The sequence below is a fragment of the Ixodes scapularis genome, unplaced genomic scaffold, assembly GCF_016920785.2.
Source record: "Ixodes scapularis isolate PalLabHiFi unplaced genomic scaffold, ASM1692078v2 PGA_scaffold12__126_contigs__length_90152505, whole genome shotgun sequence".
Taxonomy (NCBI): domain Eukaryota; kingdom Metazoa; phylum Arthropoda; class Arachnida; order Ixodida; family Ixodidae; genus Ixodes; species Ixodes scapularis.
In genome coordinates, this window is record NW_024609838.1 from 4,447,307 (window position 1) to 4,464,326 (window position 17,020).

Sequence of the window (17,020 nt, forward strand, 5' to 3'; positions counted from 1 at the left end):
GGCGCAGGTGCTCGCTAACCCTCGTAGCGCAGCGACGAACTGCCCGAGGGTCTCCCCGTCCTGGCGGCTCCGGTTGTTGAAGCGGAACCGCTCCATAAGCGTGGACGGCGCCGGGCTGAAGTGCGAGCGCAGCGTGGCGAGCAGCTCACCCAGCGTTTTGACGTGCGGCGTGGCCGGCTTGAGGAGGTCGAGCAGGAGGCTGAAGACGCGGGTCCCGCAGCTGGCCAGGAAGATGTCCCGTTGTTTCTCCTCCGGCGTGTCGTTCGCCCGGAAGAACACGTGGACTTGTTCTTCGTAGACCGGCCAGGCGGACCCATCTCCCTCGAACGGCTCGAGCCTCCCGTACAGCGGCATGGCGACAGGAGCGGGCGGCGGTGTTGCGACTCTCTCGGCGGCGTGGGCCGAACCGTGCACGTTGGTGGCCTCCAGTGCCACGGTTCCTCGTCGCCAGTGTCACGATCTTTCTGGAACGTGGACGAAGGGGGCCGAAGCACCCGCCGAGAAGAGACGACACGCAGCCTGGTTGAGGGTGGACGATGACTGACTGGAGCAGTGTGTGCTCGACGGCGTTTATTGGGGCGCGATGAACAATGTTGCCCGCCGAGCCTGGCGGCCGCGGACGGGCGGACTGGAGGGGGGCGCCACTAACTTGTCACAGCGTAAACTTGTAACTTTGCTTTAAACCGTGTTGTACTGCGAACCATTCAAAAGGCAAAATGGAGTCGTACAACAAATCAAAGTGGTCCTATTGTAGCCACTGCGTGGTAACCCTCAACCCTCGGAGTTGGTAAGAACTACTTGACCTTGCATCTAGTGCATTTCAGAGGCAGGCCTTTTTTTTGCAGTCATTCTATCGCAATCAATGCACGTTAAAGACCTCGGGTCTTCAACCATGCCCCAGGATGAAAAGCTGACCATCATCAAATCTTACAAAAAAAAAATTGCTTTAAGGCAAAGTTACAACAAACTGAACAGACAAAATGACAGACGGCTTCTCACTTTCTCTCTTGTCAGACGAATGCTGGGCTGATTCAGACTGCGGCTTTCATGGACGGTGCATCAACGTAGATGCCACCACATACCCCCGCATGCAGTGCTTCTGCCAGATGGGTTGGTTCGGCAAAGACTGTAATCGAGGTGAGCACTGCGGTTGCACACTGTCTCAAGTCTGTTTCGTGGTCCAGTCTTTTAAAAAAATAACTCACCCTTGTCTTCTTTTTTTCTTTTTTCTCTCTGGGTCCATTCAGAGTCTGCCGTAACCCGCGAGAGCCTCGACTTCTCTCAGTACCGCAGCAGGAAGCTCTCGGACAGATTCACACTTTATTGGAGAATCCTACAGGTAAGCGCGACGATACGATAAGATAAAAAAGGGCAGGCGGTCATACCGTTCCTAGTCAACGTGAGATAGTTAAAAAAGTAAGAAGACTGCAACTATAGAAGGACGGCTACAGCACAAAATGTGGAAAGGGGTAGGGTGCGTGCTCAGCGTGCCAGTTATTTCAAGGACAGACAGAACTCAAGACACTTTGCCTGAAAGGCATGCCTTCTATTGCGTAAATGTGTATTCTAACATTTCTGATTTCTGGAGTATGCCCCTTTCAGAACCATACACAGAGAGCTTGTGAAGCGACTAAGCACGCAAAATGCGGCTCCGTTTCATAGGAGCCGCGTAACATTTCTCTTTCAATGCTGTGCCGGTGTCTACTGCAGGAGTGTCCATACTTAGTAGCCTCTTACATATCACAGCAGAGTTTGGAAACTAGTTTAATTTATTGACTGCTCGCGCTTTGCTTTCTGCAGAAGAGCTCGGAGATTGAGATGGTGATGAAGGTGCGGGGCACTTCCTACGCTGCCGTGGGTTGGAGACCAAAGGACTTAACTAATTCCTGCAAGGCGTTCCCACCGCTTCCTATCGACAGCAACCAGCGCTCCAGGAGGGAGGCTCTCACAACAAAGTCGCCACAAGAAAGGACAACCCTGTTCCCAGCCAGGCCTGCAACGCTGCCCGTGCACGCGCGCCCTCTACGGACTACACTACTCAGTTCGTTGAAGCCTCGCACTGAACCACCACCCGTGATAAAGCCCACCGAGCCAAAAGCTGAGCCAGTTGCTGAGCCGACAGCTGAGCCAACTCCGGAGCCGGCACCCGAGCCCAGCCCCGAGCCGGCGGCCGAGCCTAGTCCAGAGCCGTCATCTGAGCCAACTCCCGAGCCATCCGCTGAACCTGTTCTAGAGCCGTCCGCTAAGTCTACTCCAGAGCCGTCTGCCGAGCCTGCTCCAGAGCCATCAGCCGAGCCTGTTCCAGAGCCATCTGCCGAGCCCGTCCCGGAGCCATCAGCCGAGCCAGCTCCAGAGCCATCTGCCGAACCTGCTCCCGAACCGTCTGCAGAGCCCGCTCCGAAAACGTTAGCAGAGTTCCAGGCAAAGCCGACATCCAAGCCAAATCCAGAGCCAAGTCCAGAACCACACGCCCCTTCGGGGCACACACAAAAACCAGAGTCTGTGCCATCTGCAGAACCCGAGCCGCAGCCCGAACCAAAGCCGGAACCGGAGCCAAAGCCAGAGCCACAGCCCGCCACCCCAGAAGGCAGAAGCCTGGGGCCACATGATCACCGCTACCCACCGAGCGGGCCATACACGCCCAAGGCAGACTTCCATCCGATGGACTGCACAGATATAGTGATGGGTGTGGCGAGAGGCAACCTCAGTCGTGTGTTCGACATGTACACGCGGGACAGATCCACGCCACGGCCAGACGAGTTCTACGGGGGTAGGGACGATCTTTCGGCCGCCTTTGCCTATGAGGAGGACGGCCACACTGTGGTGCTCTTCCGCAAGTCCCTTCTCGGTACGTTTTCCCCTGGGGCCTCGTGTCACTGCCCCTTTTCCTTCATCGGTTTCGTGTTGCTTTATTTCTGCGAGTCGCTGAATTTCAAAAGATTAAGGCTGGAGCGGGGCCATTCAGTATGAATCTGAACTCAGAAGTCGAGGCTACTAGGACAACGCCGACCGCATTCCATAACCATGAACCACAACCCAGCTGTATGGGGATTGCCCCGCATTCGCTTGGCGATCGTTCCACCATGCAAAACGTTAAACTGAAACATCCCATCACCAGAAGCTAACTTCTTCCGTCGTACATTTTTGAAGAAAAAAAGGAAGGCACTGCCAAAAAACTGCTTTGGTTCCCAAGTCGTTCCACTGCGACCAAAGAACGAACCCATCAATTTTCTGCTAATGGGCCATATGGACCAAACTCTCGCAGCGGCCGAGCTCACGGACCAGCCCCTAGAGGACGCTCAGACGCTGGTCATCTGGGCACGGGGGCAGGAGCCCGGCGACTACATCCACTCTCCCAAGACGGGGCTGGATGAGGGGCGAGCTCGCGTGCTCGACTTCTACAGGCAAGACGAGGTCAAGTACCACGGCCACCGCAACCAGAGGGGCAGCCTCAGCCTCAACTTCCACGGTGGTGAGTGCTCCGTCGGTGTAACCAAACCAAATGCGACGTCCATGTTTATACGTCGTTATATCTGTCTGTCTTTGAGATGCGGCAAAGCCAGTTTACGTCGCAGATGAGAAACTCGGCGAGTGTAGTACCGCCGCTGCCCTGGGGACCTCGACGTGCATCACGCAGTGGTGGTACACGATCGCGTGCCGATGCGATGTTTGTATGGATCGAAATGGGCAGGGGCGGGGATCGAGCCCGGGATCCCTGGGTTCCGTTGTGCAAGCTTTCGCTCCACGTGCTCCGAGTTGCAGTGTGCCAACGCACTCTACCGCCAAACTCCTGCATTGGTATAACGAGACCTGTTGTGCGGCTGGTTTGTTCACGACGCTCGGAGAGCTGCGGTTATTTGCGCGTTTCGCTTAGTCTTTCTGGTCTTGGTGTCGTCGCTTGTAATGTGGTGCAGGGCAGTTTAATCTAAACTCGGTAGACTTGATTGATTTCCCTACACCCCTAGGGGTGTGTGTACACCTCCCCTTGTTTTTTTTATTCACAACAACTTCTCTATTCTCAGTGTTACCCCCCCCCCCCTTCCCCCCCTTTCCCCCCCCAAAAGAAAAATTTAGACACCCACGTAATTTAAATTCCTGGGAAAACTTCTGGACGTGGACGACTGTTCCATTTGCACTGGAGGAGCATTGCTGCTGTGAGTCCTCTACGGAGCTTGGAGACAAAGGGAAATGTCGAAAATTGATTCTGTCCCGTAGGAGGGTGACATCAGCCTTCTAAAATTTAGCTCGGAAAAAACTAATGTGTCTGGAAGCAGCAAAAACATTTGGTGCATTTTCTATTTGTCGGCCCGTTTGAGCTAGCGTGAAACTAAAGACCGCAGAGGTTGGGATGAGCTAGGACATAAAAAAAAAATATCTCGGATGAAAAAGGGGAGAAGCCGACATAAGCAATAAAATCGAAATCAGGCTTGACATGCGTGACATTTTGTTGAAGAAACAGCAGCAAGGTAAAGTTGAGAAAAGTTGTTGGGCAATGTATGGAGGACATGGAAAGAAGTTGGACACAGCTAGGTAAAGTTGAGAAAAGTTGTTGGGCAATGTATGGAGGACATGGAAAGAAGTTGGACATTGTAAACTGTGAAGCGAGGAAAAGACTGCACAGAGGATAAACGCAAACATCCAAACTCGGGTAAAATTTGGTTTCACCTTTCATATCCTACAAGGGGTACTCCAGCGATTTTCTCAGGGTTGCTGATTTACCTCAAAATTGGCTCAACACATCGATAGGCACAGCTGTACCAGTTCCCCAAGCATTATGTGAAAAAAAAAAAACGAAAAAAAAAACACATTTTGTGAAGTTATTGATGTTTCGAATTTCGTTCCCATTGCGTTTCTTAAACCAAGAATCCCTAGTGGCAACACTGAAGTGTGACGACAAAAATGGTACTAAATGGGCAGTAAACCACACTCTCCACTGACCACGAGACGTTCGGTGGTGGGAAAAAATGCTTGGTGGCCGATTCACTGAGAAACATGCAAAAAATGCTTGTGCGACCTGAAATTCCGTACCACTCGTGACGTCGAACCACTGGAGTGCGCGTCAATTTGAATGTCTGTTTTGGCATCATTTTCATTTACAGTTTTCTCAATTTCTATATTGAATTTCGACAAAATAAATGGTATACCGAGGGAGATTAAAGTCCTAGTACAGTCAAATATCAATAATTCAAACTTGCAGATAATTCAAACTAACATGCAGGTCCTATCCTATGTGTCTCTATGAGAGAAAACTCCCGGTAATTCAGACAAATTTTCAGTCCCTTTCGAGTATGAATTACCGAGATTCGACTGTATTAAAAAAATGCAATCTGTTTGGGTAACTCAAAAAACGATCCGAGTACCCTTTTAAATAGGCCCACGACCATGCGAAGCACAGACCTAAAGCTAACACAACAAAAAAACCTCAAGAAAGAAGGAAGTACTACACAAACAAGCTTCGGGGGTTGAGGACAAGTCGCAAAGTACAAACTACCAATCAAACAGGAACCACCAAGGAGGGCAAAGCAACCAGAGTTTACGGTATCAGTCTTAAAACCAGCTCGCCTGCACTCTTGCCTCAGTTTAATTTAGGAAGCCTTTTTGCCAGTTCTCGTCATTAGGTACGCTCATCCAAGCATGGCCGCTTCTCCCGACGTGTCAGACGAAATGAGGAAGTGATGATGCAAAAGGTCAACCCCATTACAGGGAAAACCAGCAAAGACCTCTGCAAAGGCGAGTGGAGTTACCCGCCCGGCTGCCAAGCGGAACAGTGCCTCTACAGCATCACTTGGGACGTCGACCCGCGCTCTGAGAATGTTGCCTTTGAGGTGCGGAGCACGAGTGCCGACAAGTGGACGGGAGTCGGCTTTTCCGAGGACAGGCGCATGGTGAGTTGCCACGGCGTGAATGACGACGTACTTTGCGGGTGTCTAATACCGCCTCTTACAGCCCAAGACTGACGCCATCATTGGCTGGGCAGAGAAGACTGGGCGCTTCTACGTGTACGACATGTAAGTGCCACATTCTTCTCTGCATTTGGTGCGAGCATAAACATACACACACCATCTTTGTGGGGTGGATCTGGGAAGGAGTGGCTTTGCTCTTGGCTCCTTAATACTTCAAAGTAAAAAGTTATGGGGGCCATCCACACACAGACCCCTCTTAAAAGATGAAAAGAGAATCAAGACGTCCCCATGCATTCGATAAAGTTTTGGGAGCCAACGCGGAACACAGACACGAAAAACATCTTGGAGCTGGCATCAAGGGTGACGGCGCTAGCCAGCACTTTGGCAGCCTACTGCACCGTTGGTGGCATCACCACAGGGTGTGGCACATCAAACTTCTTTCTCCCGTGGCACACCGCTTCTCTCGTCATTGTTTGACACAGATCAAGACTGCATGTCGAAACACAAAAATATTATTACAGTAATCCCTCGTTATAACGGAATCACATTTTTCTGATTATCGCTTTTACCGAAGGTCAACAGGGTCCCGACCAAAATGCACGCATTTTTAACCAGATTATTCTAACTGTGTCGGCGGCCGACGACACTTATTACAAAGGCTGAGGTGCAGAAAGCACGCAAGCCTACACAGGCACACGGAGACCCTTGCATTCCCTCCCCCTTCTCTACCTAACTAACGGAAAACTGGGAAAACGGAGTAAACGGGAGACAGAGGGCAGAGCGCGCAGAGCTGGCAGCGTGCCACTTCCAATGCTGATGCGCCAACGCGGGGACGCGGGCACGGAGCAGCAAGAGCAGCGTCAACGTTTCAATGCTACTCACGGTGCCCGTGGCTGACGCTGCTTGACTCCTGTCGGAATCAGGTCAAGGAAGCGATGAAGTCCGGAGATCACCCCTTTGAGAGCCCCCGACGCGCACGCCTGCGGCGTACAACACGCACACGTGCGGTGTATGGGAGATTGGGAGTATTTACTGAAACTCGCTTAGATCTACAACGTTGAGAAAAGTGGCCGGCCCAAGTTTGAAATCGTCAAAGAATTTGACATTCCAACATCAGCTATTCGACATTGTCCACCATTTTTCAGAACAAGCAAGGCGTATTGGATGGGTTTGAGAAGCTTTTCGTGGAAGAGAAAGCGTGCCCGTGACCCGAAGATAAAAGATAGCCTTCTGCTTCGCGCTTGTCGGATTGTCTCTCATACGCATGCTTGCCGAGCCGGCGCACGATTTTCATAGCTGCAACTATCTCTACAGGAGTGTGTGAAAACATGTTGGCAAAGCCACCGAGGATAACTTTGATTCATTCGCACTTGTCTATGCGGACGTTCTTGTTGTTGCTCTTGCCACGGATGCTGTGATCGTAGACCTTGCGTGCGGCTAGGATAAACACAAAGCAACGTCGGAGAGGCACCTCGGGAAACGCCGTCGACTGCGGAGACGCAAATCATCCTACGGCTGCTTCGGAACAAAATGGAGTGCAGCGGCGGTGACAGTGTTCTTACGATGCCTGGAGGAGTTCGAGGAGAACTTATGCCCAGATGAAATTATCCGAAAGCTCTACTTAATAATTTTTTACTTGGTAAAGCTGCCGCGAGGTATGTTTGATTAAAGGTATGTTTGATTAAATATACGGTCAGACCGTTCCGCAGTGTTCCCGTCCACTTTTAAGGCTGCTGGCTCTAATGCTGCTTCTTTGGCTTTATTGCTTTTATTGAATTACCGCTTGACCAGCCGCACCTGCAGCTGGCCAAGTAGGCAGCGGGCATGTGGCCTAACGGTTATTGAACCCTGGCTTTTCGCGTGGGAGCCAGGTACGATAACTGTTAGGCCACGCGCGTGCTGCCTACTTGGCCAGGTGCGCGCGCGGCAATATTGAATTTTTTTGCTGTCCCGTTGACTTCGTTAAAACGAGGGACTACTGTACTTCCCCACAAGGAAACAGACGGGTATGTGTGATATCATCCTTTTCCCCCAAAACAGACCACCCCCCCTTTTCTTTTTGTAAAAGTACAGGTAACTTAGTCTGTTGCAAGTTTAGGACAAGTCCCTCCCACAAAGCTCTTCGCTCACCACCGATTGGCCGTTTCCTCCTCTCCACTTGCCTACAACAGACTGTACTCCGTCTCACGTTATGATGGACTAGCTGCAGAGGGCACTACGAGGAATCAAAGCTAATCCAATGCTGTACGAGCGTCACGTGAACTTTGAGAAGGGTATAGCAACCGCAGCCACGTGCTTAGTCGCACAACACGTTCACGACGCTGCATTGACTGGGATGGCTCGTAGTGTCTGCTGCGGCCCAACTGCGAGTTGACACGGGTATATATTCTCTTCACCCTGCAGTGTCGTCAGATGTCAGAGAACTAAACCAAAGACTCGGTAGCTTGCACCATCTCGCTTATCACAGACGTGCAATCTACTCCCGCCAGGTGGTTACCGGGGTACGGCGAGCCCATGAACGACGTGCATTCCGACGTCTTCAACGTGACGGGGCAGTACGACGGCGGCGTCGTGACGCTCCGCTTCACGCGAAAGCTCGACACTGGTGACGACACCAACGACCTGGGTTTCACCGAGGACCGCTGCCTCCACCTCGTCTTCCCGGTCTGGGGTGGCACCTACAACAGCGTGCTCCGCAAGCTCGGGCGCCACGCGCGCTCGCCGCACGTCTCCAAACACCCGCTGTGCCTCCGGGGTTGCCGATCGCCACCTCCCCCGACCGTCGCTCCGACCGCTCCACCCACCGCTCCGCCGCCCCCCGCTCCGCCGGCGAGCGAACATCCAATCGCTGACGTTCGCGGCGAGAGTTCCGATGCCTGCTCCGGGAGCTGGAGGTTCCCGGAGTCGTGCTCGGGTGATGGCTGCGAGTATGCAGCCAGCTGGAGCTACCACGCGCCCTCGGATCAGGTGCTCTTCACCGTGAGCACAAGAAGCAACAAGTGGACGGGCATCGGCTTCTCGAGCAACAGGGCAATGGTGAGCGGGGGAGCACGTCTCTCTGATCTTCTGACTCTCACTTTTGGGGATTAGTTTCGACTGTTTTTATGGTGAAAGCTTTTGTGGCAGTCATTGGTACAGGTGCAAATGCATTTTTATGCTCGTAAAAGGATGACCGACGTTTGATGTGCTCTCGTCAATCATCGTCTCGGCAGAGAAGGTATCAGTTTTCCTTTCTTGCCCTTATCCATGGCAAGCAAGTTGATGCTTGAAAATTTACAACTGGATTACAAAACGAATCCTCAGTAGAAACATCAACTTGCTTCGCCCAGTAACTATAGTAATGTGTGCCGCCAGTCTTACAGCGTAAACTTTACACCTGTACACATACTATCTTAGAATCAGCATTTTCCAAGAAATCAAATTCCTCTTCTCCTCCACAGCCCAAAACCGACGCCATCTTGGGGTGGGTCGAAGAAACCGGCCGGTTCTTCATCATGGACGTGTAAGCGAGGTCGGCGACCCTCGAAACGTCGACGCTCCGACGAGCACCGCCTTTTCTCGCAGCTGGATGGACGGCTACGAGGCCCCGTTCCTGGACCCAGTTCAAGACGTCGGCAACATGTCGGGGAGTCGGCAGGACGGGCGGACCACTCTGAGCTTCGCGCGACGCCGGTACTCCGGAGACGCCGCTTACGACCTGGACCTCGACCAGTGCCTCTACCTGGTGTTCCCGACCCACGGCGGAGTGTTCAACGCCGTCTCCAAGAAGATCCGCCACCACGAACAGACGCCCCTCGTGTCCCGGGAGCCCGTCTGCTTCATGCACTGCCACCCGGGTGAGCGAGGACGACGCGACCGACGCTGCGATTTTCGCTAAAGTGTCAGCGCGAAGGCCCGCGATAAACTGCGGCTCCAGATCGGGCATGAAGGACTTCCCCATCCCAGTCGCATGTAAAAAAGAACAAACCCCTTTTGGAAGTTCGTCGAGCAACACTGGCGGTCGCCATTTCTTGGACACGAAAATCGCGCCCAAACAACGGTGGACTCGTATAATCGGTGCAGCAGCTGCTAGATGGCGCACGCTTTTGAAAAGGGTCTATTGTCAGAACTGACCGCATTCGATGCATGGCGGCAGCGCTAGTTTGTGGTGGACGGTACGGTCAAAGCTTGACGCTCTTTCTTTCAGGCGCTGTGGTACCAACGGGGCCACCGGTACCGGAGACGAGGGCAACCAGCGCTCCGAGCACGGTCAGCCCGCCCCTGGAAGAGTACAGGGTGAAGTTGCAGCTGCTTGAGCCCTGGCAGGCCAGCTACGGAGTCAAGGGCTCCCGGCCGTTCACCCTCCTCAATCGACAACTAGTCGACGGGGTAAGTGGCCACGTGACGCTGCCGGCTTTCGTCGGAATACAGTCGCCGACAGATTTTTTGAACGTTGATCATTCGGACTTGGTCGATATTTCGGACCTAAAGGAGGAACCGTGACCTACCCTATAGAAATAGCGCATATTCACGACCAATGTAGCTTAAAGTCAGAAAGTTAAATTTTTTGGACAAAATCGTCGAGACCGATCAGTGGAAAACACTAAAGAGAAGTCGCCATTTTAGATTGTATGTTGGCTGCACGTGGATTGACTTGGTTTGGCAGCGCTTACTGCTAAGTCTTACAGCTAGGTGACGCTACGCTGTCTCTTTTTTTTTTCCATCTGCGTGCCATTATCGTCATCAATGTTACAAATTTGCTTTGTTCATTCGTCATTCTGCAGTTGTGGACCTGCACCTTTCATCCTGTCTCAGTGAATTGTGTTCTCAGACTACACTGGCTTGGTTGCCATTGTCCCATCTGTTGTTCCGCTGCCGCGAAGTACTCTATCATAATGCTAGAAAAGAAGGCAGCAATTCTCAAGCTAATAGGCCTTTTTTGCTTAGTCTAGACAAAAAAATACTGAAACGTTTCAACCTGCAAACAGTAAAAAAATAAAAGGGGAAACAAAACGAGAATGGGCGACGGTTACGCTTATACCCTGAATGTATTCCATTGGCGTGGCGACGGCAAAACAAGGTCTTCGCCCATACTGGAAGTGACTATATTTTAAGATGGCAGTGCCCTCATGAAAAAGGTCTATAGGAAGTGGCCAAAAGTCCGCTTAGACGTAATAAAGGCCAGTTTTTTCATCTGCTGACGTTTCGGATTGCTCTATTATTCGGACAACTTTTCGGTCCCTGCGAAGTCCGAAAAATTGGTCGACGACCGTAACTGGGACACCCCCAGCCACAGAACAAAATCCAAAAAGTTATTGTCGCGATGTTCACGCACCCAAATGTCACAGTCTTCTGGTGTTGATGCATGGTCTCTTAAACTTCCCTTTGTCATTCATACTCCTATGACTGCATTCCCAATTTCACATGAATAGATCCAAGCTACTCCTGCGCAGTCATGTCACACGACGATGCAGATAAAGCAGTGCCGGACGGGAGCGAGTTTTGAAATGCCGAGGTGCAGAAACTTTTACCATAAAGTGAGACTGAGTAAATTTTGGAACAGGGCCTATGCGAAGCGTTTCTCAATCACTGATCGAGGACGACCAGGTTCTTATTTTCGAGATAGGTTGTGGTCTTAACTGCTTCACTGCAAGGGGATTTTGCCGAGATTGACAAGTGTAGTCGATATCAATTCAACTGCTAACTCGGACCCACAATACCATTCGTGATTGATGAAAGTGGGATAAAAAATGTTCTGGCCAAGTCTTTCTATCATTTCGCATTTGTTCACAATGTCTTCTCTTTCCTTGTGCAGTTGGAGCCTGCTCTGAACGAGGTGGTACAGAAACACCAGCTGCGACTTACCCGCGTCACAAGGTGAGGCGCCTGCTCTTGCCCTTCAGTCTAGTACTCTCGAGACCGGTTCTAACGAAGTCAACGGGAATTGTAAATCACTTCGATATATCTGCTATTTCGGTATAACTGACGTCGGTTAACGAAGTGCAAAAGGGAATGAGAAATCATGATCGCTTTGCTCTAGCCGCTATTTTGTTATAACCGGTCTCGACAGTATGTTCTATTTGAATAAACTTGTTTGAGAAACAAAGTAGACATTATGCTGATGTCACAGCCATTACTACCGGCTCACATGCACCAATTAAAGCTTCTTATAACATAATTTTCCTTTCAAAGGGGCGATGCAATGATTTTCGTATTTTGCACAAATACTGCTTAGAACGGATCTCCGACGTTAATGACCCGTGAAATACCCGTTTGTTTTTCACCACACGCAATCGAAGTCGCAGAAAAAAATTAAGAAAAACGAGCAAAGTTCACCCCCTCAACTCGCAGCCAGAACAAGCGGCCACGTGATCTGCAGCCGATTATATGCTGCCAATGTTGATCATAGCGTCGCGCTGGGGTTAGCAAGGCACAGGACACGCACTGAGTTCCAGACATTGGTATGGCTCGGCTGCTGTCGTCATTGCACCGATTGGACACAGGACACAACCCGAATGCTTCTCGAACTATCGATTATCACGAGCCCAAATCGAGTGTCCACGCCATGCTCAGGTCCAATCTATGAGCTGCATTCAAATATCGTCACTGGGCGGTACTGCTATTTCCCAGCTACGTCATCAGGTTTTGCAAAGGAGAGATTGAATGAAAACACTCAATTTTGTCCTCGAAATTACAGCGCAGCGAAGGAGTTTCTTGGTCAGTGGCGTTGCGTGCGAGTATCCTCAAGTCCCACTAGTGCCAGTAAGCTCGTGTAAAGTGAAAAACATTCCAATTGAATATCGTTGCACAGTCCCTTTAATGTTGCAGCTACCTCCTGTTCTTTCTATGTATGTGTTCCAAAGACTTCCAGTCATACTCATGCTGCACAATATCAATAGTACAGGGCTACCTCCCAACAGCAAAGTCTGCTTTTTCAGGAAGCATCTTTACTATTTTAGTACCTAAAATGTTTGCGCCAATATTAGGAATATTAGGACACTATTCTACAGCGCTCTAAAATGCCGGTGTGCTTGACCTCCAAATTTAGAATGATTTGAGCCCAGGATGAGTTTTTCCCTAAACAATTACAAAAAAAAAGAAAGAACCCCAAAATGTGAAAATAAATGTAACCAGTGGCATCAGAGCAGGAGTGTCAGGGGCGCAAATGTGCCCCCCACGTGTTCACCTGTTTTGTTGTCCCCCTCGTAGGGAACCCGACGGACTGGTGGCCGAGATGCGGCTTCTGCTGGCGGCCGACGCAGAGCCGACGGAGGTGGCGCAGGCTCTCCAGGCGGCGCTGCAGCCGGGGCTGCTGGGGGCCGTGCGGGTCAACCCTTCCTCGCTCACGGTGCACTCGAGCAACGCTCCAGAGTCCCGGCCAAAACAGTCGGCCATCCCAGGTGGGTGCGCTTACACTCAGCAGGCGTGCCTTTGCGACCCGAAAAGCGCGACACTGCGTGTAACTTATTGTGCCATCATGCCGAGACGAGCTCCAGATTAGCTGTGCACGGGCTTGGGTTGCACACTTTCCCAAAGGTCGACAAAACAATTTTGCGTGTTTCCTTCGTTCACCAAGTTTGGAGGAGGGAAACCAAAAGGATCTCCTTCATCGCAAAATATAACATTGTCCTTTGAGCGAGTCTCCCCAAACACTACATAGGGTGGTTCACCAAACAACAACCAAAATGATTCCACAAAAACTATATGCATCGCAAGGAAAAACAGTTGGTGCCGTACAAGTCAGTGTCGAGGGGCCAGTTTAGAGAGGTGCACGGCATTTCCGATGATTAAGCTGTTATTTTTACATAATTAACATTTTTACTAGTAAAAGTGGAGATCTCAATTCCAATTGGAAACTTTCCAAGCGTAATCGAAAACAATTAAGTAGATCATTAAATTTTAGACTTGGGAGTACGTGGGAAGAGTGGTGGTAGCGCAGGAGTTGCTGCAAGTGCAACAAGCAAGAGGCTGACGGGGAAAGAACATGGCCAAGAAAAAGAATGCACGCAGGTGCCTCAAAGTTGGATGCATTTTCGGGACCCAGAAAAAAAAAGCATGTGCTCCAAATCTTTCTAGAATTAACTGATGATGACCAGCAAGTTTCTAGTCAGTACTAGGAATTGAAAGGCTAATACAAAAAAGCTTTAAGCCTCATTATCCCAAAAGTTGTGCACCTCTACAGGCCCACTGACCAATGCGGCGTCAATCTCGTTTCTGCGCAATGCAGTTTCTGCAGGAAAGCTTTGCCCGACATTCAACGAAACAGGTGGTACAAATTTAATTTGAATCGTTACCAAGCGCAAAAGTTGTCAAAATCCACTTACAATCACCATTAGGGATACTGCACTTTTATGGAAAGTCAACGACACAGAATCGTCGGTTTTACTTTACGTCTGCACCATTATGAACATCATGGGCTGAGCCACTTCTGCAACTGTTTGATGTCTGGATTCATATTTTTTGGCTCTCTCGGTTTTGGTGCCACACTTAGCAAGCTTTTGGGTGTCTTCGAAAATTACTTCAAGGACACTCTTCAAATAATCCTTTGAAAGTTCTACACCGTGTCGCAGGGTCACAATGCGGAGTAAAAGCTCTGCTTTCAGAACAAGGTTTTTACCCTGGTAACACTTCAGTGCCTCGCAAGCACATGTAGCCAAAGCACAATGGAAGGCAAGGAGCACATGCTGGAGGCAAAGATCCTCCCGCAGACCTTACATTGGAACAGACTACAGCAATGTCTTGTTAGTAGATACCTTCGTTACCCCAAATTCCACAAGTTGTCCACATTAATGAGACAAAAATGTATGTTGCATTTACCCAGTTTGTCCCTGGAAATCTTGTTCATATAGCAGGGTATCCATATTAATAAACAATAAAAAAGTAAATTGCAATGTACCTACCTGTTTAGAATCCATTGAAGCAGGTCTTCTAACATGTCGGGAAGTGTAGAGCGGATCGTTGGTCGTGCAGGTGTGCAGGCGGGAAGCTCTCCCGACACCAGCCAGGCCAAGCTGTACGCGGTCGTGGCCGCAGTCGCGGCGCTGGTCTTGCTGCTCCTGGTGCAGGCTGCGGCCATGGCGTGTCGGAGGAAAAGGCAACCCCAACCGCCAGCCCCCAACAGAGTAGGCATTCGTTTTTTCTTTCTTTTCAGACGTCCTCGGAAACCTCACACACTTGAAGCCTCATAGCGCAACGCAGTCCGCTCTGCGCTACATATGTCTTGCTAATTGAGATTTGTTTGCAACGGTGAGCACGGCACGCATACTTCTACGATTCTGTCGCGACGTATTTACCAGTGGTTTACTGAACTTTACCTTCTTACTAATGCTTTCAAAACAAACCCCCAGTGAAGACTTGTGTCCTTTTTTATGTGCTAAAACACAAGCTGCGGCCACGGTTGTGCAGGCGTCGTCGGATGTAGCAGACCGACAATCGTAGCAGACGACGCTTTCGGCCTTGCGCCGAGCTGTGTCCGGCCACCTGGTATACGACGTCACGATTCGTACCACGTGGCTAGAGCACAGAGGCGATGACACAGGAGCAATGTTGCCTGCCACAGACAAGGTTTTGATATTGCACTTTTTCACAAAGAAATTATATGTAGACGAGTTTGACGAGACGAAGAAAGCAAAACACAAACAGGGGACAGAGACAGACCTGCACTAGCTTGTACGTGTCTGTGTCTGTTCCCTGTTTGTGTTTTGCTTTCTTCGCATTAAAAAAATTGTTTACTAGAACCATTTATTACTACCTCAAGATATATAATCAACAATTAACTCAAATTTCTTAGAAATGACCAGAGTTGCCTTTTAAAACTTTGCTCACATCACATTAGTGTCATTGCCTAAAGCGTGCATCTTTTGTGAAAACAGAAAATGAAATCTTTAGATAGTATTGCATTCCCATGACCAGCTACCATATTTTCCGGTGTATAAGTCACAGTTTTTTTCATACATTTTTCTTGGTGCGACTTATACAACAATGCAACTTATATGATTTTTTTTTTTTTTTTTCGAGGTGCGACATTATTTTTTTTATATGCCGCGTGCCATTTTTTGTAGAGCACCATAACTACGTAGCCATAAGTGGTATTCCCCCCCCCCGCCCACCAGGAGGCACTGCTGTTGCCGCAAGCAAAGATTAAGAGAATGGTGGCAGAAATCGAGAGAAAACTAGGTATTTTCTTATCCACTGATGGCAAGGGGGTTTCATAGCCTCACTTTCTTTGCACTGCGGAGTGAATATAGATTTCACATTTAAATATTCTAAGCTTAAATGGTAAAACAAAATGGCTAGGTGGCGTAAGCTACCGCCCAATCCAAAGGGCTCAGCCGTATTCATCCATCCATCCATCCTATTTTGACTCGGAGTGCGAGATATAAATTTTTATGGTTTCCCCAGAAGTGGCTCAATATGGATACGCAAGACAGTGAGAATAAAGCTTTTACAGCAGGTTACTAATATATCCTAGTCAAGCAATGGTTCTGCATTCTTTTGCTTCAGTCCAGTAACACTGAGAAGTAAGTGGGCTGGTATACACGCATTGCATAATATTTTCTCATGTCTTTCTTAGCTTTTGTTTGATGAGTAGTTTTTTTTTTGCGTCGTGCTCCAGCCGTTTTACTACATGTAAAAGGAAAGATTGTGGCTAGCCGATCGTTCAGAGGTACCAAAAAAAAGTATGTCAAGGCTTATCTCTCTGCCTGTGCATCAATGCTCGCGTTGTCTCCGGGACTTGGCCTAGGCTAGGCCTAGTGCTCCAAAGCTTGGTTCGCGAGTGTCTAGCTCCTTAAACTCGTTTGCTCAGCATGCGCTTGCTCGAATAAAGTCGACCACCCTATCATTTTGCATATTTTACGTCCTTTTGCTGCAAAACACTCAATTCCCCCGCCAGGCAGCACCACACTCCACTCTAAAAAAAAGCCCGTGGGTCTACTTTCCCACACAACCCTCGGAGTGCCAATCACCTCAAATTATGGAGGCAGCTCAGCAAATGACATCGCCGAAACATATGTTAAGACCAAAAAACGCAGTCCAAGCTGCGACATTGAGCAATGCAAAACATCACCCTTGCATTGCGGAGTGACATTGCTCCGGGGTACGGTTTATCTCTACCCCACTCAAACAGCTTGGCTATA

At 49.8% G+C, this 17,020-nt stretch overlaps 1 protein-coding gene across 2 annotated transcripts in view; it reads left to right on the plus strand.

Annotated features, from left to right (window-relative positions):
* Positions 1 to 17,020, plus strand: part of LOC8024492 — a 31,088-nt gene that overhangs the window by 12,504 nt on the left and 1,564 nt on the right. The window contains exons 1-14 of one of the 2 annotated variants that reach the window (XM_040205565.3): positions 717 to 787; positions 1,015 to 1,137; positions 1,248 to 1,339; positions 1,801 to 2,848; positions 3,266 to 3,472; positions 5,704 to 5,885; positions 5,947 to 6,008; positions 8,393 to 8,939; positions 9,344 to 9,405; positions 9,468 to 9,739; positions 10,090 to 10,271; positions 11,698 to 11,759; positions 13,092 to 13,282; positions 14,853 to 15,004. In XM_040205565.3, coding sequence (XP_040061499.1) covers positions 1,089 to 1,137; positions 1,248 to 1,339; positions 1,801 to 2,848; positions 3,266 to 3,472; positions 5,704 to 5,885; positions 5,947 to 6,008; positions 8,393 to 8,939; positions 9,344 to 9,405; positions 9,468 to 9,739; positions 10,090 to 10,271; positions 11,698 to 11,759; positions 13,092 to 13,282; positions 14,853 to 15,004 — 3,108 coding nt within the window. In that variant the 5' untranslated portion in view covers positions 717 to 787; positions 1,015 to 1,088. Of the gene's footprint in view, positions 1 to 716; positions 788 to 1,014; positions 1,138 to 1,247; positions 1,340 to 1,800; positions 2,849 to 3,265; positions 3,473 to 5,703; positions 5,886 to 5,946; positions 6,009 to 8,392; positions 8,940 to 9,343; positions 9,406 to 9,467; positions 9,740 to 10,089; positions 10,272 to 11,697; positions 11,760 to 13,091; positions 13,283 to 14,852; positions 15,005 to 17,020 lie in introns of those variants that run through there. The other variant, XM_029991260.4, reaches the window with a different exon arrangement.